The following is a 25,830-nucleotide window of genomic DNA, read 5'->3' as shown; positions in this document are numbered from 1 at the left end:
CCTGACACGTTTGTTATGCCTATTATCTTATCTTACGCTAAGCGTCTTGCCGTCCATGTCGTGACGTGACAAACATGGCACTTTCGCCATGCGCGCACGACTTGTGGCAAGGAATCGACCGCCATATCATCGCCACAGAACCTCTTCATTTATGCCATTTAAGTAATGACATACATGACACACATCTCATGCCAATCATGTCACGACATGTCGTTCATTGTTTTGCGCAGGTTCTGACGCAGTTTTAACTCTGTTTAAGAGAGCTTTAGGAGAGTATCTTTAAAAAGAGTTGTAGTAATTGAGAACTCACCAAAAAGAGTAACTATGCATGTAGGTTGCGCACAGACGAAGGTTCAAAATATATTCGTAAAGCACACACGGTCTGTCCGTAATGTAATGAAGCTGGATATGTTAAAAAGAATGTGTCGATCTTATCGGGACATATTAAATTCTTCAAAGCAGATTCCTCAGGTGCCGATACAAAGCTACCAACACGATTCCCACGTTGCAAGGGCGCCCTGACAATCAACTTCTGCGACCTAGCTCGATCAGAGACTCTGTGAAAAACCGTCGGATGGAGAGAACGCCGCCAAAACAGTGACCTTTCTTTATTCTCTTAAGCTTTGGGAAAAGGAAGAAGTCCGCCGGGCTCGCACGAGGGTTTAATCAGAGCAGCACTAGCCATATTCGTAAGGGAAACCTGCAAGGTCCCCATTTCGACGGAGTTCCCGCCATCCAACGGTAAATCACATATCCTCTGGTAGAGGTCGCGGCAGTGGACTTTCAGGGAGCCTTTCCAGCATTATAATAGAGTTGGAAGCAGTGTACCGACATCCGACGAAACTACTACTTTGAATAATCTTGATATGTTCCCAACGGATCAATATGAACAGCAGAGCTGTTTAGGCCGGCCGCAATCTGTCCAACGCGAACAAAAAAAAAAAACCTCCGCGCCGCGATGACGTCACCGCGCATCGCCTAGCAACAAGTTGCACCGCTGTGCGCCTGCTTCGCTAACCCATAAGCGTGATCCGCCACCGGCCCGCCTGCCTGGACACTGCGCGCAACCGCTCGGTCGCGCCAGACCTGACGTCACGGCAAACTGCGCATGCGCTCCTTCGCTCTGTAGAAAGCCGGCGCATGGCGGCGGCGCGCGGCGCCAGACGCAGACATGGGGAAACCGAAGAATGTTCACACTGCCGATGAGGAAGCCGGCTGCCAAGCGAGACTGCTGGAATCGACTCGTTTGTTAGAGTTCACGAATTAGTACGGCCGAAACTGGCGAGAGGATACCGGTGCTGGACTCGACTGGAACTTGACATCACTTGGATATACTTCGTATAACTTAGCATGACTTCGCATCACTTGGTAGGGTCAGGACCAGCTAGGAACCGATCAGCTCCGGTGTAGTCGAGCGCGATATGAAGGTTATCGCAGTGAGCGTCGACCGGCCTAGCGTCCCAGTGGCCTAGCGGGAAGTTTCGGAACAGTGAATATCAAGATTACGCATTCTTCTCGCCCTCGTTGGCTGTTCCATGCTGCAACAATTGCCCCTACGACGAACTCTACACCCTTTCTTTCTATTTTAAACTTTCCATTCGTTGCGATCAAGTGTATTCTTCGTTGGCTTTTACCTCCGCGGACGATAACAAATTTGCTGGGAAAGGTCTGGTAAAGCTGGTGCTTGGCACTGCTTCGTTTGAAGGGCTTGTTAAGATGAACAATATATACCGCGTCATCATAAAAACAAAATGAAAATGTGTCTTCCTCAGACGGGAGTAATCGCAGCTTAAGGAACAGCAAGAAAGAGTGAGTGAAGCTTGCCTGATACCTCCCTCTCCTCGAAAGAGGATTCTGGGCCGTGGTGCTCTGTAGTTCTTGGTCGACGCTCGCGCGATCACCTTCAAATCGCGCTCGACTGTACCGTTTGCCTTGCGCCACTAATGCAAGCTATGCCCGGCTTTTTTTTTTTACCAGGACACCGTCTCATTACTTTGCGGACAGACGCTGTATATATTCGTATTTAAAAACAGAGAACGTCCGATGGGAACACCCCCGAAACGAATGGGGCCATATTGAATTGGATATTGGCAGGTTTCGAAGATCAACGCAACCTCACTTCCGTTTCTTAACCGAATTATAATGGCGGTCACCCACCTGATTAGCTGCGAAGTGCGGGTCGTTGTAAGCTCCGGGTAGGCCACTATGGATGGCGGGCCACTCCTGTATCCGGTACTCGTCCAGGTGCTCTGACATCGCTGCAGGATGAACCGCTTGCAAGGGAGCCCTGGGAACAGCCGGCTGCGAGTACGCTCGATTCGGCAACTGGGTGTTAGCGTCCTCGGTCTGCGCATAATTATATACAAATTCAGTATCGTCACAAAAAATACTAAACTCTTTATAAAGAACGACAATTCTTAAGCTAGTTAACTGAATCAAGGCAAACCACAGCATATCAAAGAACTACTTTAAAGGGGTCATGAACCACTTTTGGAAGTAATGATCTAATGACCTCAGTATCGGAGTTTACTGCCTCCCGAATCGATTGCCGCAAAAATTTCTCGAATCCGTCAAGAATGAGCGGAGTTATGGGGGTTTGGCGCACGCTCTCAGCGCTTTCTCTCTTTTCTCGTGCCGATGAGCGCACTGGAAGCTACACAGGGAGGGATGGCACGGGGGAAAGAAGTTACGTCAGCGCGCGTCATGAAACGCGATCGCTCTCGCGCTGTGATTCGCGTGCGCGAGTGCGGCTACCATGTACTGAGGAGTGCGGCGCCGGCAAGTGGCGGCACCCCGTGGCAAGAAGCGCATCTCATCCAAACGCCGCTCTCGATTTACGTCGGCTATCGGCCAATAAGCATGCTATGTCTCTTGCGACGTCAACTGGCAGATCCGCGACGTCAACGTGCAGACGCCCCGCCCACCGTCGAGAGTGAGAACCGGCCTCTGTTTGAAAAGAGGGTGCCTGGGGAAACGGCAACTTCGCGCTCCGCTTGTGGCCTTTACGCGGCGCGCACGACTAATATTTGGCAGAGCAGTTCATAGCCATGTCAGCTTTCCACATGATGTGTTTTTTCAACAAGCCCAAGGGTGTTATGTTGCGTTGTTGTTGGGCCTCGATTAATACGGGACCAGCCCAGTCGAGAGCAGAAGTGGAACTGTTTATTCTCCAGATCAAGGTTACAGACGCGTAACATAGGTGGCGCTAGTTGCTGTCCTTTAGTTGAAGGCGGCGCATAGATGGCGGCACTAGAGAATGAGCTGGAGTATTGCGCGCATATGTAACACGCCTTTTTTTTGTAAACCAGCCTTTCAGTTTTAAGTGAAGTCGCTTCTTAAGCTGGGATAGCGTGCAGGAGGCTTTATCCTTCTTCCGGAGCGGGTGGTTTGAGGTGGGTGAGGCTGTTCCTCAACTTGCTGTGTTGTACTGGTGGGCTCGGCTCAGCTATGTCGTAGTCCTCTGGCGAAGCCTCTGCAACAGTCTGCTGTGTGTTTCTTGGTCGCAGATGGATGCGACTTCTGAAGAAGATGCCTCCGGTGTCTGTCTTTACGGCGTATCTTCGAGGTTCTGGACCGACGTTCACCACGGTGGCTTTTTCCCATTTTTGATTCAGGTGGAGCCACAAAGGCTGACCAGGAATTAGTGCCGAAAGATTTCTCGTGTGACAGTCCCCGTGTTTGTGTTGCTGCTTTTGCCTTTCGTGGAGAAGCATGTGGTGAGTTGCACTTGGAAAGCTCGGTCGTAGTACGCTTGGTGGAAGGGTTGGTAGGAATGTGCGCAACTTCCTGTCCATTAACAGCTCAGCTGGGGATTTTCCTCCTCTTGCTGGAGTTGCTTGGATCAAAGTTGGTACGAGAAGTCCTTGATCATGATCCGCTGTTTGCATCTGGCTAAATGAGTCTGATGCACGTGACAGTGTGTCTGCTGCTGTCATTTGCTTGCCTGATGGCATCGTTATGGCTTTGATGGCTTTCACTTTATCTAAGTCTGGAGCGATCCCTTGAGGTGAGAGTTGGTGACCCAAGTACGTAATTGCCGTCAAACCCAGCTGGAGCTTGGCCTTGTTGAGTTTTAGGTTGTTGGCGCGTGCTACTGTGAGCACATTCCTGAGGTCTTTCTCGTGCTCTTCAAGGTTTCGTGACGCGACCAGAACGTCGTCGAAGTAGGGCTTGACGGTAAGCTGCCGTTCGAAGACCCTGTCAATAGCTTGCTGGAAGAGCTCGGGGGCTGTTGCGAGGCGAAATGGAACACGAAGAAATCGATATCTTCCCCAGGGCGTCGTGAACGTGCACAAACGTGAACTTTCTTCATCCAAGACCAGTTGGTAGAAAGCACTTTTTGCGTCAAGGACGGATAATACCTTTGCACCGCTCCAGTTTGCGAAGAGTTCCTCCGCCACAGGTACCTGGTAGTGTTGTCTTTTGATGGCCTTATTTAAGTTCCGAGGATCTAAGCACAGTCGGACGCTGCCGTCTTTTTTGGTGATGATAACAATCGGATGGACCCACTCGGAAGGCTCTGTGATTTCGGCGATGATTCCATTTCGTTGCATTCGTTGCAGTTCTGCTTTCACTTTGTGCTCTAATGCGCTGGGTACACGGCGTGGAGCTGACACCGTGGGAGTTACTCCTTCCTTCAGTTGTACGGAATAAACTCCAGGTAGTTTTCCGATGCCTTCAAATACATCAGGAAAGTCGTTGAGCACGTTTTCAAGTCGTTGCGTTGCTGTGCACGCAGCTACAGTTGTTTGCTGCGGTTGCCTTCTCGTGACGAGATTCAGGGCTTCGCATGCGTTGGCGCCCAAAATCGGCTTCAGCGGTTGGCTGACGACGAGAAACTTCAGGGTGCACTCTTTTTCCTTAGTTGAGCAGCGCAGCTAGCATTCAGCGTCGATGGGAAGTTGCTGTCCCGTATAAGCTGTCACTCGTGCTGCTGTTGGCCTGAATGCAGGCTGCGATGGCCATGCGCTGAACTGATTTTTTGGCATGATATTTACGTCGGAGCCGGTGTCTAGCTTGAAGCTGACGTTGTTGCCATTTACGTTGACCTGTTCTGTCCACTCCGAGTTGCTGTTGATGTTGTGGAGGTCGAGACTCTCCAAGAAAAACTCTTGCTGCTGATCCTGCTGCTGCGGATCTTCGAGGAGACCTATTCGCTGGCGGGAGGTACTGCTGCCTCGTTGGCCTCGCCTACACAGGCTGGCGAAATGCCCGAATTTGCCACAGTTGTAACAGTTGCAACCATAGGCAGGGCATTCGCCTGGTCTGTGCGTTGTTCTACAGCGTGAACACTTTTGTTGCAGCTTCAGCTGTGCTTTCTGTTGCCGGTTCTCCATTGTTGCTGGTTTTTGTGAGTTCCATTGTTTCGGCTTCTGTAGGGCTTGCACTTCGAAATTCGGCTCCTGGAGCTCTCTTACGTGCTTCTTGGATATTTCCGCTGCCTTGCACGTTGTTATGATTTTGACGAGTGTGAGGTCCCGTTCGCGAAAAAGGCGCTCTCTTAATGCTGCATCTCTGATTCCTACGACGATGCGGTCGCCAATAAGTCGGTCTTTTTTCTCCCCAAAGTCGCATTTTTCTGCTTGCCTCCGAAGGTCCGTTACAACCTCGTCGAATGTCTGTTTTTTTTTTTTGCTTCATCATGTTGAACACAGCAGACGCCTGTATTACGTTTTTGTATGGTCTGTAGAGGGCGTCGAACTGTTCCAGGAGGTACGTAACTTGATCCGTCGGCTGCTCGCAGTCGATGGTTGGAGGTGGAGGGGGAAATGTCTGGGCGACGCGGCGGCCGTGGGGCCCGAGAGCATGGAGAAGTAGGGCCCTACGCGTAGTCGTAGGCTTGGTGGCGTACTCACAAGCTTGCTCGTAGATGTTGTATGCTTCTTTCCAGTCCTCCCAGGATTGTTGCGGGTTGTCGCCTGGCTCGAAATGTGCCGGTGGTTGCAGGAAGGCGCTGGCCATAGTTGCGGGGTGGTTGCGATCACTCTGACACCATGTTATGTTGCGTTGTTGTTGGGCCTCGATTAATACGGGACCAGCCCAGTCGTGAGCAGAAGTGGAACTGTTTATTTTCCAGATCAAGGTTACAGACGCGTAACATAGGTGGCGCTAGTTGCTGTCCTTTAGTTGAAGGCGGCGCCTAGATGGCGGCACTAGAGAAGGAGATGGAATATTGCGCGCATATGTAACAAATGGGTGCTTCATGACCCCTTTAATGATACATAGATGTTTTCGAAAGAACGCTAAATGGTTGTTTATAGTTTCTCCTAAAGTTTCCATCTTACCAGCAAGCTCAAACTTCAACACTTCAACACAATTTTTCATTCTTGTCCCTCTCTACGCGGCGTTCCTGTATTAGAGATGAGAGTTGGGCTAGCGGGTACGAATTGAGTAATAACTAATTAACGGAAAAAGGACGCGGTACAACGTGAAGGAAACAGGGTTGATAGGTGATGTGCTCCGTCGCTGCCACTCAACAGTAAAGAATGCGCATACCTTAAAGGGGCCCTGCAACACCTTTCTTTGTTATATTGGAATAGTCCCATTATTGACGTATGACTCTTCACGAGCCATATGCCGCAAAAATTTTTCGAATCCGTCAAGTCTAAGTGGTGTTACCAAATTATAGAGATCACGTTCTGCAGCTTTCTCTCTCAACTCAACGCAGCGAGCGCGCGGAAAGCTGTGCGCGGCGTGAGGGGAGGGAAGGAGGGCGGAGGTGCGAGGAGGCGACGTCAGCGCCGGCGGCATTTTTTTCATTTTTTTCTCTCTGGCGTCTCGGCGCAACCACGTGGTCTGTGCCGCCACTTCCGGTCGGCTTGCGTCGTTCTCGTCGAGCGGAGTCGATCGCGCTGTGTATCGCGCGTGCTTGAAAACTGCGCGTCGGTTTGGTAATGTTGGGTGTGCACCTCGAACGCCGTAGTGTTTCATCGCTCTGCCAACCATGGAAGCAAACGTGCGCGCTCGTTTGGAACGAATGACAGCTGAGATCGGTTTCGGCCCATACTCCGATACACCGCCTCGTAAGACGGCACTGGCAGACGACCCCGAAGCGCCGCCAGACGCCAGCATTGTTATCGGAGACACGCTGCGCCCGTGCCTCGGTCGGTCGTGAGAACGTGCCGACGATGCAGTTCTCAGCTGACGAGGCAACACTCGAACAGCTGTCACTCTCAACGGCAACCGGCGATGGTCAAAAGCACAGAAATATTCACGTTTTCGGCACTGCGTATGGCGAATAAAACGGAACCACGCAACTACGAGCAGACGAGCTGTCGGTGAGACCGGAAGTGCTAATATTAATGTTTGTTCGGTGTTTTTAACGCGATAACATAATATAAACATACATATTATCTACTTATTGAACTAAAAATTAACAACGAAAGTAAAAATCGCAGCATTTCCACGGAGTGAATGATGATGAGTGGGCGAAGATGCGGAGGTTCATCCGTAAACCGTGAATCTTCCGTGAATTCTGCCCAGTACATCATCACCGACGTGAGATAGGGCGCGTTTATACTAAAGGTTCGATGAGTTATGACGACTTGCAGCTCACTTTAATTTTACATGTACGCTGTGAATTTTCATTGTTTAGAAAACCATTGCTTTAGAAAACATCTGGCATCTTTCGTTAAGCAGCTGGCGTCTTTTCCTCTTGCTTTAGAAACATCTGGCGTTCTTCCGTTTTGCTTTTACAAAACATCTGGCGTCTTTCGTTGGTTTATTTCATCAATCAACAGCGTTTTGAACAAAATTGTTATTGATTAATCACGCACAGGAGAAATCTCACCAGGCACTACCTTGGAGGTAATGAATGGCTGCTAGTGGGAATGAGAGACAGAAGAAGTCGGCTTTTAGCTACCGCTGCGAATTTTTTATTGTTCAACAACGCACAGGAAAAATCTCCCACCGGCACCACCTTGGAGGTCAAAGCGTAAGACTGGTTACGGACTACGACTACGACTACGAGGGACGAACGGGTGCCGCCTTAAGGAGCTTCGCCCCTAGAATGAGGGTGCTATCGTGATTATAACATCAGCCAATGGTGGAACGGCCGACAATCGCGTCATATTTTGCGGACTAATACATCATTTGTCGAGAGAAGAGGGAGCGATTTTCAGCTGACTTGAAAATTTATTGTAAATTCCAGGCCGTGCGCGCATCGCTATAATATTTGGCTCGCGTGTTCTCGGGAGCCTCGACTACCGATCGGCAGCGCTTTTTGAGCATGCTCGAAAAGTGTTGCAGGGCCCCTTTAAAAGAAATCTGCGCAGTGAACTATTTAGATGTGTCATATGCGTAGCTTGAAGAGGTTAAAAGATTCGTGGTGGTTATAAGAGGCTGTTATAGAGTGAATTTTTCTCCTGTTGCGCAGGTTGCTGTGCATCCTGTGAATGGTATGTTTTTCCGTGAGTGAATCTTCAGTTGAAGTTAGCACCGCGTCATGTCCGTTTCCTTCACCTCGTAATTTGTCTTTTTTTGGGGGGCTAAATATGTCTCAAGCTACGTTCCTGACGACCCCCCCCCCCTCTCCCCACACGTCCTTACTTTGCTGCCTTCTGGGAAAATGCTAGGACCAACAAATAAATCCATACCTGCGTCGCATGCGACTGCATTTCCTGTGGCGACCCGCCTCGGGATTGCGGTTCGTTCGACAAAACCCGCCTCGAGGCGGACTTGGTTCGTCTTCTGCGCTTTTGCGCTGCCTTCTTGGATGCAGAGGCCCAAAGCGAATCCTCTTCAGGGTGTGGCGGCGAGTAGCGATACCACTTGGATAGGTCCCAAAAGGGAAAATTCCTCCAAGACATCGCTACGATCGTTGACGCGAGCCTTAGAGTCTTCTGTACTGGGACCCAGAGGGATCGGCTCGATGAACGGGTCGGGAAGAAGCCCACCGCTGCTAGCTTAACGAGCAACTCTTTAAACAGAAACGCGGCAGCTGCAGCGGAATAGCTGGCTGGTAAGCCTCGCCTGAGATTCTGGACAGCTCGTGCTGGCCCGTCGCGCGCGTGTCTGGTGATGGCGACGATGACGATGCTGATACTGCTCCTGGTACGATCCCCCACTCAGAGGGATCGGCTAAGAGTAGGGCGGATCACATGGCCTTAATTTTTTTTTTTTGAAATCATAGTAGAGGTTAAAACATCAATTAGAAAGAAGGGTTATTCTTAGTAAGTCCAAGTTTTAGACTACTAAGTAAACTGGTGTTATTGTTCTCTGAGCGTGGCTCATACCTAATACAGGGGATTAACCTAGTAGTGGGTGAATTTACGATTACTTTCTCTAAGGTAACATTTCTAGATGCTATAGTTATTTACATATATTATTTTAATTGACAATTATCAGTAACGAAATATTTCAACTCGGCTGAATATAGCAAGATATTCTGTCAGTCTCAATGACGAATGCTTCGATGGCGAAGAACACATCTCTGTGGCTGTATCCCAGAATATAGCGGCCCCAAAAGAAAAGGCAAAGCTTTTGAAGCGGTGGTGCTAGTATTATTCTCCTCAACGTCGTGAACCGGCGATGCCAGACATTGGCTCGAGCCCATAACGAGGGATTGATAGTGTCGCGGTCGCTAGAACAGTAAGAGAAAAAGGCCGCGATAAACCAGTGACACACTAAAAGTATTAAAGCTAGAAGTCGTTAATAATATTACTTTCAATGACTATTTACTTGAGCAGAGAGTAACTAGAAGAACGTGTTCTTCGGTGCCGGTTCTGAGGTAGAAGAAACGAACGGGAAAATTCAAATTTCAATACAACGAAAAAGAGATAAAGAAAAGGAAAAAGTTGGTTGTTTGCTTATCATCGTGCAGAAATTTTTTTTTCCTGTATTTGGATTATCCAGTATAATTGCACCGTTGATAGAACAGCAGAATTCATACGAACGCTTTAAGCAAAAGTTCGCCGTCGGTGCGGTAGTCTGTATAAGGACCCATTGCAAAAAGATCCTCAATAATAATCATACACTCGGTGCAAGTTAACAAGAAATATGTGTCCAACACGTAGTACAGTACTATGTAGCCTACTGCGGGAGAGCTGTTTGCAGCTGTCCCCCAAATGGACAGAAACTATCAGCAATGTATAAAAACCGTGAACTGTTTTACCATTCGCAATATCCCGCAAATGTTATTGGGTAAGATCCTATAGGACACATGACTTGCTAATAGTTTTTGTCTCCAAGTAAATACTCTAGTATAAATGAGATCGGTCTGAAAACGCACGACATGTCGCGAGGAAATCAACTCAAGGCATAACGCGAATTTCATTTATTTTAGAACATTAGAAAGATGCATTCCTGTGATGCGGTGCAGGATAAATTTGTTATGCATTACGCTGCTATACTTTGGCACGATCCGTTCAAAAGACATTGGAAAGCTGTATATGGCGCCTTGCGTGCGATGCAGCCCGTTGCAACGCCTGGCTAAGGCAACAGGACGAACAAGTCAAGACTAACTCTCGATTTGATTGTTGGGACTGCAGCCTCTTAGCGTAATGTAAAGGCTATCTAAAGGCGTCGACCTTCTGCTATCTGCTAACTGCTAGCTGACAAGACCAACTACAGGCCGGGTACCACACTCTTAGAGGTCCCTAATGAACATAATTATTGATCTCACAGTCCTTCACCTGCCATGGATTACTGGATCTATAGAAGCTTTGTGTAACGTGCCACAGCAAAAGATTCGGCAAATCACTCCTCAACGTGAGAACGTTTGAAAGATTTTTTTAGCTACAGCCTGCAGTGCACGGTGTGTGCTCAGGTCAATGACGGGCGAGAGTCATGGCGTTTGTATCTTTCATATTCACGAAATGATAAAACGAAATGATAAAGGGTTTCTTAATAAAAACAATAAAAGAAGGAAGCTTTGCATTCCAGCGATCTTCGGTGTGACCTATCGCACCCACAACTCTATCCCAGGCGATGTGTATCACGTGGCTTAGCGCTGTCAAACAAATGCGCTACCACTTTACCGTACAAACAACAACAGCAAAAAAAAAACGAACAAGTAAAAGCAACCCACAAGAATTCTTGCAAGAATAAAACAAACATGTAGAGTCATTCTTCCCTTCCATGTCCGCAAGGAGCACTGCGAAGCTTCTGCTCCACAGAAAGAATGGATGGACGAGTACCGGCATCGCGCACCCTTGCGTTTCGGTCCATGGCAGTCCCAGATCACCCGGGACTGTTTTCAGCCAATGAGGTTTGCGTACGCACTGTATCCCAGGCGCTCTCGGAGTGCCTTGGACACCTCGCTATGCGCTATGCGCTCCCTTGCTTTGCTATCAAGTCCCAGCTTTGCTATCCGCTTCGCTCGGTCCTCCAGGGCAGTTACCGGACTGCCTAGAGCGGATTAATCGAACAGATAATTTGCTACAGTTCGTTTCATCCCCGGGAGGACAGGGGTAGTCCGCCCCGAGCAGTTCCCGGACTGCCTAGAGCGTATTAATCGAACAGACCCACTGACATAGTTCATTTCTTCCCCGAGAGGACCGGGGAAGTCCACCCCGGGCAGTTCTCCGACTGCCTAGAGCGGGTCTATCGAACATATCCACTGACAACACCTCATTTCTTCGCTTGCGCGGCTGGTGGAGACGCGCCTGCGCGACTGCGCCATTCGGTGAACTCGTTCTTGATCTTCTGCACCAGGTCGGGGTCGCAGAACAACTCGATGGCGGTGTGCGCGAGCACCTTGGCCGTTCGCCGCGTCGGCGCCTGGGCGTCGATGGTGCCCGCCATCTCGGCGAAGCCGCGGGTGTGGTTCCGAACACCGTTGCCGACCGCGTACACAGTGTGCAGCGTCGGTATGCAGTGCGAAACGTTTCCAGCGTCCGTCGCCGCACCCGTGGGCACCACTTCCTTCATGTCAGCGTCCAGGTACTCCACACCTAGTTAGGAACGAAACAGGGGCAATTTTTAAGGCGAGAGCCATAGATACAATGTCAACCTCGAAAGTGACCATCGGCATCAGCGGCGTCAACACGAGCGATGCAGAAAGTCATCATCACGTGACGACGTCACACAAGGACGTGGTCATGAACGTCAAAGGTCGACAAAATTTTTGAAGTCATCGTGACATAATGGTGGCGGCACATCACGTGACGTCACATGATGGCGTCCTCACATGATATCGCCGCTTGGTCAAAGGAGGGTCGTTCACAGAGGCATTACAAGAATATGTGAGTTGCACAAATCATCCAATACCACGATCCCGGAGGCAGTGCAAACACCATGTTAGGTACGGAATGCCTTCGGGCAGGATCAGTACAATACATTGAGAGGATGAAGATGGCTTTCGCCTTGCGATCATCATAGAAAAATGCATAAGGGACTTTGTAAATTTTCAAGGTGCTCGTTTCTGTGTAAGACACGATCAAATGAATGCAACACACTTTTAGGCCAGGGAAAGCATGCGGGACAATAATTGTTATTTATAACTGAAGTGTGATAATTATGACGTAGATTGAAGCGCAATAAAGTGGACGAAAAATCACCTGCACCGTCGGCGCGATCGGAACCCACAACCTTCTAATTACGCGTACGATGCTCTACCAATTGAGCCATGACGGAAGACACTTCCCCGTCCACTTCGTTGGGTATTTATGGACGCGAGATTCGAGTTTAGCTTACCTGCGGTTTCGAGCTTAGCAGGGCGACTACGTGCTAAACTATCACGCCTGTTATCTTGGGAACATGGGCACATATGCTCTCGCATAAGAAACCAGGCCTTGCATTCCGGCTTGTACACTTTCTCAGAAAGCCAGATGACTCAGATTACCCAGATGAAAAATCCTTGAGCAGGGGCAGTCGCTGGAGCCAATGTCTCGACAAGTGGTCATGTCTTCTTCGAGGCAGTACGTTGCTGCCTTGAAGAAGACAAGACCACTTGTCGAGACGTTGGCTCCAACGAGACTCGTGTTCAACAATTTTTCATGTCTTCAAGCTTGTATCTTCCCCTGAACTTCTGCATATGAAAGTGAAAGCCTTTGATGCCTCATCAAACGCGACAATCCGCCTTTTCCACCATGCCCCCGGCGCATGCGCCCTTCCCCTAGCGGAAAAGTTGCGAAACGTCTCTTCATCTCGGAGGCTTTCCTTCTGGCGATACCGGTTGTTCCGGCCCCTACCAAAACACTACCCAAACGGCAGAGGGCAGCACAGGAAAATGAAAGAGGCGGATAGACCGTCGGCGTCCCGCGGCTCGTAGGCTTCAACACGAGTGCTGCAAAATATCATAATCGCGTGCTGACGCCACCATACGACATCATGACGTAATAGATCACCACAGCTTGTGACGTAACCATGACGTCACATAGCGTAACGCCACATGCTGGCGTCATCACATGACATCGCCGCTTGGTCAATGATGGGCCGATCACGGAGGCAGTGCGAAATCAGGTGAGCTGCAGAAAGCTTGCAATGCCCCCGATCCCGGTGGCAGTGCAAAACGACGTAACGTGCAGAAAGCTATAGCAGGGTAGCGGGGGTGGATCAATACATCGACTGATAAGAAAAAGGAAGTCGTCTTAGGCGAGAGTCGCCTAAGACGACTCTCGCCTTCGAGTCGTCTTAGGCGAATGCATAAGGGACCTGTGAGTTTTGTGGATTTCGAATTACCCAGGGCTAGTCCGTGCTTCCGGTACACCTCGGTGAGTGCGATGTTGTGCACCAGGTTCTTGTAGCGGATGCCCCACTCGAGGTTCAGTACACAGCCGGTGGCCAGAGCGGCCGCCCGGAAGCAACCTTCGACGCGGCTCACCAGCTCCTCGAGCTCGGCCAGGCTCACGGCCCGGATGTGATAGCTCAGCTCGCTCGATTCCGGAATTAGGTTGGGATAGGTGCCCGCCCGGAGGATCACACCTGCGCAGTATGCAACCCTTTTATTCTTGAGCACTGTAACCAGCCCAAAAGACGAAGCACATAGGAGAGAGGTGTGACTAACGACTAACAGCATTAACAACTGCGATCGACAGTTAGTCCAGCCGTTGTGCGCGCCACTTCCGTCCTCTGCGCTTCGTCTTTTGGCGCACCTCGCATTGGAGGCTGTAAAAGCTGAAAAACAAATCACAATGTCGCTTAAGAGTGAGGCAATGAATGCAACAGGAACAAATTGTAATGTTATACGAAGCAAGGCTGCCAGCTAACTCTCTTGGATCCGGTCTCGCGTAACTCTGAAGGATGGTGTTAGGGAATATGGCCGCTCCAGGGAGAGAAGCGGTTTTCGCGCTGCCTGTCGTCTCAACGCGAAGTGGTGAGAGCGGCGTAAGTAGAGGGGTACATGAGCCGTTTGCTGATATCTGTCGAGATAGCGCGCGATCTTCGAGCGACGGAGACCACCCCCCCCCCTCACTTCCCTTCCCCCCTGGCGTTCCTTCATACTCCTTACGAATGACGGGACGGGGCGTTTCCTCTCTGGTTGAGGAGCAATCGATCGTTGGTCTCGCACGCGGGATGATGTTATCGCATGCGCCTTCCGTGCGACGGAGATGGCCGGCTCGTTTCATCTGTGCTTCAGTCGCGTTCGTCGCCAGCGCTCGCGACGACTTACTCGCGTGTAGAACGTACGATGCGCGGGCTGATGTTATCAATTTGGAATTTATACGGAACATCCCGGCAACGCGGATGGCGACGGCAAGAAGCCGTCGAAAGTGCGCATATAGTTTCTATCTCAATAATAAGGCAGACTTGTACCAAAAAGGTCCTTACCGTGAACCCTGCTGGTGGACTTGATCTGCTGACGCAGCAGAGAGACGTTCATATAGGAGGCCACCGCCGCGTCTAAAGCGTTGAGGCCCTTGTAGGCGGACTCAGCGGCGTGGGCGGACCTGCCCCGGAAACGGACCGTCACCTGCCGCGCCAAGTATGCGAAAGGCCGCATAAATAACACGATGCTATGCGCAACAACTGCAGACATGGTTACATTGTGGCATGAAAGGCACCACCTCATTCAACTGTCGAATACAAATGGACTTGTCTTCGTCAGCGTATGATTTCAATCCTGCAATAAGGTCTTTTTGAAGCTAGTGGGCTCATCGAACAGGTGGCGTACTGCGCAAGCACGGAGGAGGGCAGAAAAAGAGACAGGACAGAGCGCCATTTCTTTTCTTTTTTTTTTGCAGCGCTCTGCGTTGTCTCTCCTTTCCTCCTTCGTGCTTGCGCAGTACGCCACTTGGAATCTTGCCTATTGCGTAGTTTTCCTTGTTTGACCGTTGTTGACGCCTTCGAGCTTTCCTGTTGACCTTAAATTTCGCGTAATTTGAATGACTGGATGCCGCTGACGACTTTCATATTTGCATCATAAACACAGATCTATCTTAGGTACGAGATTGCGGGCACGAATTAGGTCAAACACAAACTTAGGAGACAGCACGAGCGCCACCGCACACTGTTTTATTAACACTGTTTTATTAGCCGTCAAAATCGGGCCCACGTAATCCGCAAAGCAGAAAGAGACATGCCAGAGCCGCTGGCATTAATAAAATATAGAAAGAGTTCACAAAGCACTTTTTGACGTGCATGTACAAGGCTAAACACGTGTCAGCGGTTCAATTGTCGTCGTATTTCATACACGAAATTGAAAACTTTTATCTGCGTTCTTTCCGTTTTCATTTATAGCTACGCTTCCGCTCATGCCTACTTGTTCATGGTGGGGTATTTAAATGAAATTATGACGGCCAAATAAAACACTTAGTAGTGGCTTTCGTTCTGTCTCTCTCTCTCATCCGTCCTTGTTCGTATTAATTTGCGCCTCTAATTTTGTAGCGATGTCACACCAAGCATCCCCACAAGGCGTACTGAAATGTATATTTCATTTTCATGCTTCGTTTGGATTTATAGTCACTATGTCCCTCTGGTATTACTGTCTTAATCATGTGTGAACATGCGCAATTTGTCATTTTGTTGTTTTCGCTAAGTATGTTACTCACTGTATTTGTCTGTTCCGGTCATTTTGTACTGGGTCAGTTGCCTAGTCAAGCTTTCGTGACACGGCCAGTAACACCTAGGATGTACGAATAAAGCTTGAGTGGAATCAATATGTAGCGGTACCTGCTGTCTTGCAGTGAACCCCGTGCGGAGGGCCTCGTACGGGAAGGGGTGGGACATGAGCGCGATGTCGATGTCCTCGAAGGCGCCCTTGTCGATGAGCATCTGCTTTCCGCCGCAGTTCTCTTCCCCCGGAGTTCCCAGCACGACCACCTGCACCGGAGACAGGAAACAGAAGCAATTTCGACGTTGTTTAGTTACTGCGCAAGCACTGCGTGGAACCATGTGGACACCGTCATAATTAAGGCCCTTCATTCAGTCAGCACAAACGTTGGCGCATTAGCTATATGCGATGTGGGACTCAAGAAAATCTGGAGGCGACCGTAATCTTTGACCTTAAGTGTCTGGTAGTGGCTCTCGCACGTGGGCATTCGTTTTCCGTGGTGTATTCCGTGCGTAACCTTGTGTTTCGCGCGCTGCCGAAGCTGATCTCAAAGGCCACGTAGAAAAAAGCGCGTGGTTTAGATCTCCTCCGGCAGGTGCCGCAACGATCCCAGCTGCTTACAATATTTCAATTAACGAAGTTGTTTATTGTTATTGAATAATTATCCTGACAGCTAACTGGCCCTTATCTAAAGCCAAGTTATGGTCTGATATTATATGTATCTAGTATAAACACTTCACCAGAACCATCGATTTCTATTTTTTAGAACACTTTTCATGAATATTCGGAAAACCGGAAATGCTCGACCGGAAGTGCTTGGAGGAGTAACAAGAGTGTTACTCGGTACTGGTGCCACTAAAAAGCGCTTGAATATGCTAGTGTTGCTGCATTCTGCCCCCATCAGGACGGGGCTGCTGTTTCAGTTTATCAATCAATCAATCAATCAATCAATCAATCAATCAATCAATCAATCAATCAATCAATCAATCAATCAATCAATCAATCAATCAATCAATCAATTATTAATCGAAATGGCACTGGAGAATGAGCCGCAGCACACATTAGAAGGGTTCACAGCAGCACAAGCATAAAGTTACAGGTTACATAATCAATAAGAACACATAAAGAAGACATCAGTGATGTACCAAAGAAACACACGAATTAGTAATGCAACGAGAATGTTTCTGCGCCATAAAATTACGCACTCGCGTCAACAAATTTCAAGCGTAACTTACCTGACGCACAAGAAAACAAATCAAGATTAAGAGATTCATGATAACCTTGCCATGGGACGGTTATATCGCTTGTCTAAACTTGACGCAACTTCCGTTATTTTACTGTTTTCTCCGCTTCCTACCATTACTCCAATGTAGGCCTGCTCATCATGGTCAGCGCAAACAAGGCACATGACTAGAACAATGAAGATGACACAGCGCCTGTGTCGTGAACATTCTTCTATAGTCCCGTGTCTTGTTTGCGCTAGCAATCATGAGTGTAGTTCAACTCGCTCAATTTGCTACTTTATGCTGTACTACATTGTACCTACATCTCCTAGTTTTACTATACCTAAAGCACATCGCTAGAGTTTACGGGTACTTCATTACACTTTCATGTGTCAGGTTTCCTTTTTTTGTGGTTAGACGGCGAAAGGCGCCGGATAGTTCATGCAGGAATGGGGGTCTCCTGTAAACACTGACCTTTCCGCGTAGCGCGTGCGAGAACTTCATGGCGTCTCTGACGGCGATGGCGGCTGCCACGGTCAGCTCGGCGATGAGGTTGTGGCCGCATGCGTGGCCGATTTCGGGAAGGGCGTCGTACTCGCAGAGGAACGCTATCGTGGGACCTGCATCGAACAGCACGCATGGTACAGAAGCAGTGTTTCGAAGAATGAAAATATCGAGCCCACTTTCACAAAAACTATCGCTTCGCTGTAGGTCAGGTTATTTCACTCGCGCATCCGTGTTTGCAGCAAGTATACGTAATCATGACACCAGTTATCACCTGGGGCACAGACCGGCACAGGGACTGCGGGTTTTTTTACGCCACAGCTGATGGCGTGCGAACACCGGCTCCAGTGCTCGGAAATTCGCGATGATAAACAGAAGTAAGTAACGCCCAAATAACGTCTGAAGCCAATAGATCGAAGATTGATAACATGGGTGGTATGGAGCATACCGTTGAATTCCGCCTCATTATCAAATTATGCAATATTTACTCCTTATTTTTATTCCCAACTGTGTTTGTGATGACATACTAGTTTTGTTTGAACTTCGTGTTACCTTCGATAATGTCTCAAAGACGAATATACCTATTGTCTCAAACAGACCTACATCAAGGTTAACCTTGATGTTAACCTTGTTTTACGCATTTTATTGTTTATTACAGTAAAAAATACAACAAATTGTTCTCAAACGATCTCCCCTGCGATAATGCCTTCGAGGCAACGCGGGTATTCTGTAAATAAGTAAATAAATAGCGGCACGCTAAGCCGATCATCGAGGCCCCTAGCGGAACCTCGGACCATAGATGACAAGGTGGCGAATTCGACAATGCTCGGAATTGTTGCCAAAAGTGAGGCTCTGTACCACCATTTCCACGGTAACTGAAAAACTTCAACAGAAGGACTTGGGCTATAATTGGTGCTTGCTAATAATCATGGTGTAGCGCAAAGACACATAAAAAAGACACGGAAGCGCCTGTGTTGTGTTTCCGTGTGTTTGTTATGTGTCTTTGTGCTACACCATTATTATTTGAAAGAATTCAACGCTACAGTTATCGCCACAATTAGAAAACTGCATGCGGGAGTCGGCGTGACCTGGGAGAGATAGCCAAGGCGGCCGACGTAGAAAGGCAACAAAATGCAAAAAAGCAGCCACCGTGGCGATGCACTGGCTGTCGGCTTCGTTAACTAACACGCAGCTGTCCCAGCTGTGCTGCATCGCCCACCGTAGCGTGTGCAACAACTCGCCGGCCTCGTTGGGCGAGAGAATCAGTGCGTTCTAGTTTTTCCCAGTTGTTTTTGGGACACATGTGCCGTACTGAGTTGCACAGCTGTTGGGCTTAGCGTGGACAGCGTTAAGTTTTAAATTTAATAATCGTTGTGGTTTTGCGTCCCAAACCACGATATGATTATGGCGGACGCCGTAGCGCAGGGCTCCGAAAATTTCGACCTCTTTAACGAGCACCTAAGTCTAAGTACACGGGCCTCTAGCGATTCGCCTCCGTCCGATTGCGGCCACCGTGGCCGGGATTCGATCCAGCGACCTTCAAGTCAGCAGTCAAGCGCCATAACCGCTAGACCACCATGAAGGGTTGTACTTAAATTCTGAGGGTCTTATGTGCCAAAACCACGATATGATGAGGTGGCAGGTACGCCTACATTACGGGGAAGTCGGGATTAATTTTGTCCACTTAGGGCATTTTTTTGACCACCTGGAGATGTTACGGCCAATTACGGGGGCCTTGGAACGTCTTTATATTTTTATTACAACGATTGGTCGGTGCTGGCTATTCACCGCCATGTATTTTCCCGACCAGACGTGCTTCCGTCGAACCCTAGATTTCAAAATCATAATATTCCGAATGTTCATGTGTACTTCCGAAATCATAAAATCGGTCATATATATATTTGTTGTAGAATTACCTGTTTGCTTTTTATTTGAATATACAGCAGGCCTTTCATGGCGCGTGCAAATAATAGTAATATCTATGGTTTCACGTGCCAAAACCACGACATGATTATGAGGTGCCCCCTAGTGGAGGGCTCCGAAAATTTCGACCATCTGGTGTTCTTTAACGTGTACTGACATCCCACAGATCACGAACAACAATGCTTTATCCTCAATCGAAACGCGACCGCCGCGGCCGGGATCGAACCGGCGGCCTTGGGGTCAGTAGCCGAGCACCGTAACCACTGAGTCACCGACGTGGACACGGCGCGTGCAGGAGTGGGTACAGAAGTAGATTAGCAGATGAGAGTACATAGATAAACTGTTCCCACAGAGCTAGGCCCTTCAATCTGCTGAGTACAACGGTGAGTGAAAGTACACCAGTAGGAGTGTTTGCACGAGCCGAAGAATAACACCAGTAAGTTTTTTTTTCGCAGACGCAGCACACACACATGTTGTGTTTAAGAGACACATCGATTTGCGCAAAAAAGAAGCAGAAGGCCCTCCCCCCTGCCCCCCCCTCCCCCAGGTCTCCTCCTTCCTGTAATCGTCTAAAGGAGGGCGCGAAGTCTGCCCCACTGCTTTGCTGATCCGGATCTGTCCCGTCATTGTTTCTAGTGCAGGGTTATGCCCATGCAGGTTTCTGACGATAACGGCAGCCATGGTTGCATAATTCGAACTGCTCACGTCGGTCATTTCCCCCAAAGGCAGGCCGTTGTAGAAAGCACGTCATCTCTTCATTTTAATTCTTGCATCCATTGCGAAGCTTGTTTTCATTCGGAGTGGACCAATAGCAGAAGGGGGGAGGGGCGGAGGAGCTGCTCTGAAACTTGGCTCCGCCTAATAGAGAACCATGCGCACGCCTATGTAACGACGTGTTTCGATATGCTTCAACTTCAGATAATTTCGAAAGTATTTCGTGGGCGAATGCACAGTGTCTATTTTAACGTGAGTGGATGAGATTCCTTTTGAGAAACGGCTACGAAATGCGTCGTGACGGGATAGAAGAAGAATATTGCTAAGGGTTTGGGGTAAGGGGTCATGAGCTTGATAGGTGGTGCCCAAAGTTCAGGGCTTCGCTGGCTGCTGCCACCTGCCTGACATGACCGAATGGGTTGCGGTTTCGAAGCATTTCGTGACCGAATAGTGCAAATGCTGTACGGAAAGCTGCACGTTGGCGAAGTTACAAATAAAAAGTCGTTCGCGAGAGAGAGAATTAAACTTTATTATCTGACCAGGCGCGTTCTCTTCGCCCAGAGGTGGGTGACTTCCTTACTCCAGGTAGCGAAATCTTTCTTTTGTTCGCAGCATGGTGTTAAGCCCACTATGCCGGCAAACACGACGGTGTTCTCTTTAGTGCTGATTCATTTTTATCTCTTAGCATTTGCATCTTTTGCGCACACCTCGGCATTGGCGCGTGCCGCCGCCTGACGCTATGCTGTGCGGAGTATGATACGAGAGATAAGGCCCCTCTGGGCCAACCACTCCAACGTTGTCGTGATAAGGTTACTTCCTTATCTATACGACGCTCGTGCAGATGTAGTACAGCGTCTACTAAGAAGTACACGTGTCTCTGGTGTAAAGTTCACAAGGTCCCTTATGCATTCGTTTAAGACGACTCGAAGACAAACGCGATCTTTTTATCCGTAGACGATGTAATGATCCTCCCCCGCCCCCCTCCGAAAGCTTTCTGCGCCTGACGTGGTTTTGCACTGCCTCCAGGATCGGCCCACCTTTGACCAAACGATGGTGTCATATGTTGGCGTCATCTTGTGATTTCCGTAGCCCTTCCGTAGCCCTCCACTACGGCGCCCCTCCTAATTATATCGTGGTTTTCGGATGTAAAACCCCAACGATTATTATTAACGTCGTGGTTTAGCGCTAAAGAAAGACAGACACATGTGAGAGACAGGACAGGCGCTACTAACAACTGGTTTATTGCAAGGGTTGCAATGGAATAAATACCACACTGGTGCGCAGACGTGACACCGTTGTTACGCGTTCGTCACGTCTGCGCACCAGTGTGGTATTTATTCCATTGCAACCCTTGCAATAAACCAGTTGTTAGTAGCGCCTGTCCTGTCTCTCACATGTGCCTGTCTTTCTTCAGCGCTAAACCACGATGTTAGGTACTCACCAACTCGCCCAACAACAAGTTCTTATTAAGTATTGATTATTATTAAGCCGGGGACATAAGGCAGACCTTTGTGAGAAGCAGTTCATCACTTCATTTTGGTTTTTGCATCCACGGAGAATCTTGTTTTATATCGGACTCGAGCAAGGTGGAAACTTGGCAACACCTAATAGAGAACCTTGTGCACGCCTATGATTCTGATTTTCTTTATTTCATTTTGATGCTAGCCCGTTGTCAGTCCCAGTCCTCAACTGACGTCTCCTGCTTAGAACGCTGCATTCAACGGAATGTCCTGAACCATTGACAATCAGACGCAAAGAGATGAACATTAGGAGTTACAGTTGAAACCCGCAATAACGAAATCGGCGGGGAAAGCACAAAATTTCGCTCTTGCGGGAATTTCGTTGGCGCGAGAATGCGGCAGAAAAGACATGGAATTTGCAAAAAACACATTTTATTTCCAAACGTCAGTAAGTTTGCTTTGGCGGGCCTTACCGTGCAGCAATTTCATGCCTCTCGATCGGGAATCTCGTTTGCCACGGCACAAAGTTCGCCCTCGAAATCGGACGAAGCAATCGCAACACACAATTCACGTTGCACCAAGCGAACAAGCAAACGCTCCACAAATGGCTCCACACACGCGACCATGTGCGCGCAAAGCCGACAAAGCAAAGCAGAGAGCCAACCCAACGAACGAAACTCATGAGGAATGTAGATTTGGCTACGTAGTCCGCGATAACGAGCAAGTGTTTCGGCAAGCCATCATCATCATCATTTTCGCCAGCTTTATGTTTTTTTGTAAACAATGATGGCGGCTGCTTCTCAAGTGCGCTGTAGCGATAGTTTTGCACAATTTAAGTGTAGCATGTATGTATTTCAGCAGTTTTTGAATGTAGTTAATGTTGCGAGAGTAGATTATTTGCGCACTCGTGTTTCAAAAATTTCGTTAATGAGGGACTGCGGTATGAATATCTTTCGTAGTCGCGAGTTACGAAATGCATTGACTCCTATGGGCGTTTGCCGGTGCTCCGAAACTATTTCGTTGCGGTGAGAATTTCGTTCCCTCGGGATTTCGTTATCGCGGGTTTCAACTGTACCTACTTAGCACATGAACCGCATTTCACTGCTGGATTCTTCCGTAGTTAGCCGCACTTACGTTTATTCCCTTGTGTAGTTCTTTCAAAACGCCCCAACCCATCGTCTGTGTCTGTCTATCATTGTGTTTACTGTGCTCTGCACTGCTTTTGTTACATGACGTTGATATCGTTAGTTCTGTTCTAAATGGCTTGCTGTGGAGAGGTTCAGGTTTAAATCACCTCGACTACTCCATTTCTATAAGTTCTGCAGCGCAAAAAAAGGTTACCCAAACACAAAAGTGAAAAAAAAATACAGCGAACTGAAACAAATAAAGAAAATAACATGGCAATGGACAGTCGTCGGAGTTCTGCTTGTAAGAGGTCACATTTCAATAGAACGTTCACACGCACACATTCCTGTCCTAGTGATACCCACAGCATACGGACTAACACATTACTTCGATTGTAGCTACACATAACTGCTCGTCACAAGCGATTACCTGGTCCAGTGTCCATTAAGAAGTCCTTTAGGGTGATGTTCGCCTTTTGCTGAAGACGCTCTTCAGGCCACTGTCCAAGTAGTTTTTGTATATTGTTAGTTCATTCTAGCTGTTGCTTCGTCATGCCAGGGCTAGTTAGTGCACCAACGCCACTGTGATCAACAAAACGAACTATCTAGAACACTATCTACTCGACAGCACTATACTGTCGAGTAGCAGGAACTATAGCTGAATAAGAGGAATTATACTGTCAAGCTGAATGCACATAAAATGCACCATCCATTACCATTGTCCCATCGATAGAGCTTTCTGAGAACGACCGGCAGTTTTTGAAATCAGTGCCTTTAATTTTAACGAACATTCACGCGAGAAATGGAAACAATGCTCATTAGCAAGGTTAGCGCATGCACGTAATCACTTTACTTAGCGCACATTCATCCACTGATATTCGTACCGATAGGAAAGAGAATACTCCATACCGATAGAATATACTGATAAGACAGATATTCCGTGCAGACAGAAAAAAGAATACCCCACACAGCTCAAATTATATACGCGCCTCTTGTTTCGAAGCGCCGAATTGTTTCTCTGGAGACTACCCATACAATTGTTTTTTAAATATCTGGGGTTTTACGTGCCAAAACCACGACATGGTTATGAGACACGCCGCAATAGAGGACTCCGGAAATTTCGTCCACGCGGGACTTTTTAACGGGCACGTAAATCCAAGTATACGGGTGTGCTCCCATTTCGCTCCCATGCGACCGCTGGGACAGGGTTTGAACCCGCGGTGGTCGGGTTAGCAGCTGAGCACCGTGCCCATACAAACCTAGCATGGCGTAGACAAGGGCGGGGGGAGGATCCAACCCTCCTACCTCAACCCCCACCCCCCCTGAGGTTTTTCCATTTTACATTTGTTATATACACGCACACATACACATACAAGTACACGAACATACATAAAGGTTATGTTTCTTATCCATTTTCACAACATGGAGACGAGATGTCATGCCGCGGTTTCCGTTATGCAGCGGTGAACATTGTTTCGCTTACCGTCCGTTCCACCGGGTGCGTCAAACTCTGCCCTGAACGCCGTGTTCAGGAGGTAGTTCCTCTGAACCTTGAACTCTCGCTGTTCGAGGAATTCGGACAGCCTGAGGTGCGCCGTCTCCTCCTTGAGTGCCAGTTCGGGGTGTTCCCAGATGAACCGCGACAGCGTCCAGAAGTCCACGGACTTTCCTTCGATCACGTTGTTGACGATCTTACCGAAGGGAGTATCCATACTCTTTCCTCGTGCAAGTGCGCCGTTTCGAGCAACAGGCAGCAGGTGAGCCGACTTGTATGCGCACTAGAGGCGAGCGGAGGTGCGGTAACACCTTTCAGGTTGCGAACGACGCGTCGAGCGTCCGATGCGGTCGGTTGTTTGTTACGCAGGCGTGTTAACGAGTCGCAGCGTTGCAAGGATATCTCCGACTGCGGTTATACGGACGGACTTGCCGTGAATGCCAATGCTTAATTGCCTTAAATTGGGTATGCGTTATCTCTCAGCAAACACGAACAACAAGAGTTCGTCGCAAGCGGCGTAGCGATGGCCTTGCGCTTGGTACGAGGAGTCGCATGCAACTGGGTCACGCAGCTGGCTGGTCGTAGCGGGTGGCCTTTAGGAGGCGGCGGCGGAAGCGCTGTGATACTCACTTGGACGCGAGCCCGCGAGACAGTGCCAAGGAACGTAGCGTAATACACACAGCGGGCGTCCCGTTAAAGAAGCGCGTCTTCCGAGGGCCAGGAAGCGTTGAGGAGGTCGCCTGACGTCGCGAAGGCTTTCTCTTTTTTTTTTTTCACGTGTTGCTTCTTGCAACGTGGGAACGGCTTGTGTTTGCGGAGTAGAGGACAGAGAAAACACGCGTTCGCACGTGCACTGGGCTGACGCCACAGCAGCGTGCGTGGTCCCTGCAGTGGAAACTGCCCGTCCGTCCCTTACGGCTGCGTTTGCGCGTTCTGCTGCCCCCGCTATCGCTCGAATGCTCGTCGTCGTAACCGGGTGCGACGTTTGTTTTTATGCGCGTACGGGGCGGAAGGTTCGCGAGAGTGGGGATCGAGGTCAGATCCTGCGACCGGTGCGCGTATTAGAAACACACAGACGGGCGCTGTTGCGGTATTTTCCATTCACCCAGAAAAAGCCGTGCATTTCTCACGTGAGAGGGAAACTGAACCAACAAAATCGTTCACTTTTTATTTCTGGCTTGCAATGTACAGGTGCGGCCAAAAGTTTCCACGCCGCTGTCCCACGTATTACTATAGCAGCGCGGCCTGGGAACTTTAGACAACACCTGTACGTTACGTGTGAAAAATTATTTGGATCGTGAAATTATTCGGCCAGCTCGCTCGCTCGCTCGCTCACTCACTCACTCACTCACTCACTCACTCACTCACTCACTCACTCACTCACTCACTCACTCACTCACTCACTCACTCACTCACTCACTCACTCACTCACTCACTCACTCACTCACTCACTCAC

At 48.9% G+C, this 25,830-nt stretch overlaps 2 protein-coding genes across 4 annotated transcripts in view; both read right to left on the bottom strand.

The window, feature by feature from the left end:
- The window catches only part of LOC119373656 (ribonuclease Oy), a 335,955-nt gene that overhangs the window by 222,541 nt on the left and 87,584 nt on the right, over window positions 1-25,830 (bottom strand). The gene's annotated exons all lie outside the window — the stretch shown is intronic.
- LOC119375538 (xaa-Arg dipeptidase) lies at window positions 10,845-25,140 on the bottom strand. Its single transcript, XM_037645732.2, has 6 exons — window positions 24,363-25,140; window positions 17,629-17,774; window positions 16,051-16,200; window positions 14,710-14,851; window positions 13,621-13,863; window positions 10,845-11,891 (listed from the first exon to the last, which is right to left on the bottom strand). The coding sequence occupies exons 1-6, from the start codon at window positions 24,589-24,591 to the stop codon at window positions 11,569-11,571; spliced, it is 1,233 nt and encodes a 410-aa protein (XP_037501660.1). The 5' UTR covers window positions 24,592-25,140; the 3' UTR covers window positions 10,845-11,568.

The sequence above is a fragment of the Rhipicephalus sanguineus genome, chromosome 11 (genome assembly GCF_013339695.2).
Source record: "Rhipicephalus sanguineus isolate Rsan-2018 chromosome 11, BIME_Rsan_1.4, whole genome shotgun sequence".
Taxonomy (NCBI): domain Eukaryota; kingdom Metazoa; phylum Arthropoda; class Arachnida; order Ixodida; family Ixodidae; genus Rhipicephalus; species Rhipicephalus sanguineus.
The sequence above is the reverse complement of the archived record's forward strand: the minus strand, read 5'-3'. Positions and strand labels throughout refer to the sequence as shown.

Excerpts from the sequence above, each read along its gene's own strand:
- LOC119375538 (XM_037645732.2), bottom strand. The coding sequence starts at position 24,591 with ATGGATACTCCCTTCGGTAAGATCGTCAACAACGTGATCGAAGGAAAG. Across the intron at positions 13,864-14,709 it reads GTCCACCAGCAGGGTTCACG|GTGTGATCCTCCGGGCGGGC; the intron begins GTAAGGACCTTT and ends CATACTGCGCAG. Across the intron at positions 11,892-13,620 it reads GAAGCACGGACTAGCCCTGG|GTGTGGAGTACCTGGACGCT; the intron begins GTAATTCGAAAT and ends GTTCCTAACTAG.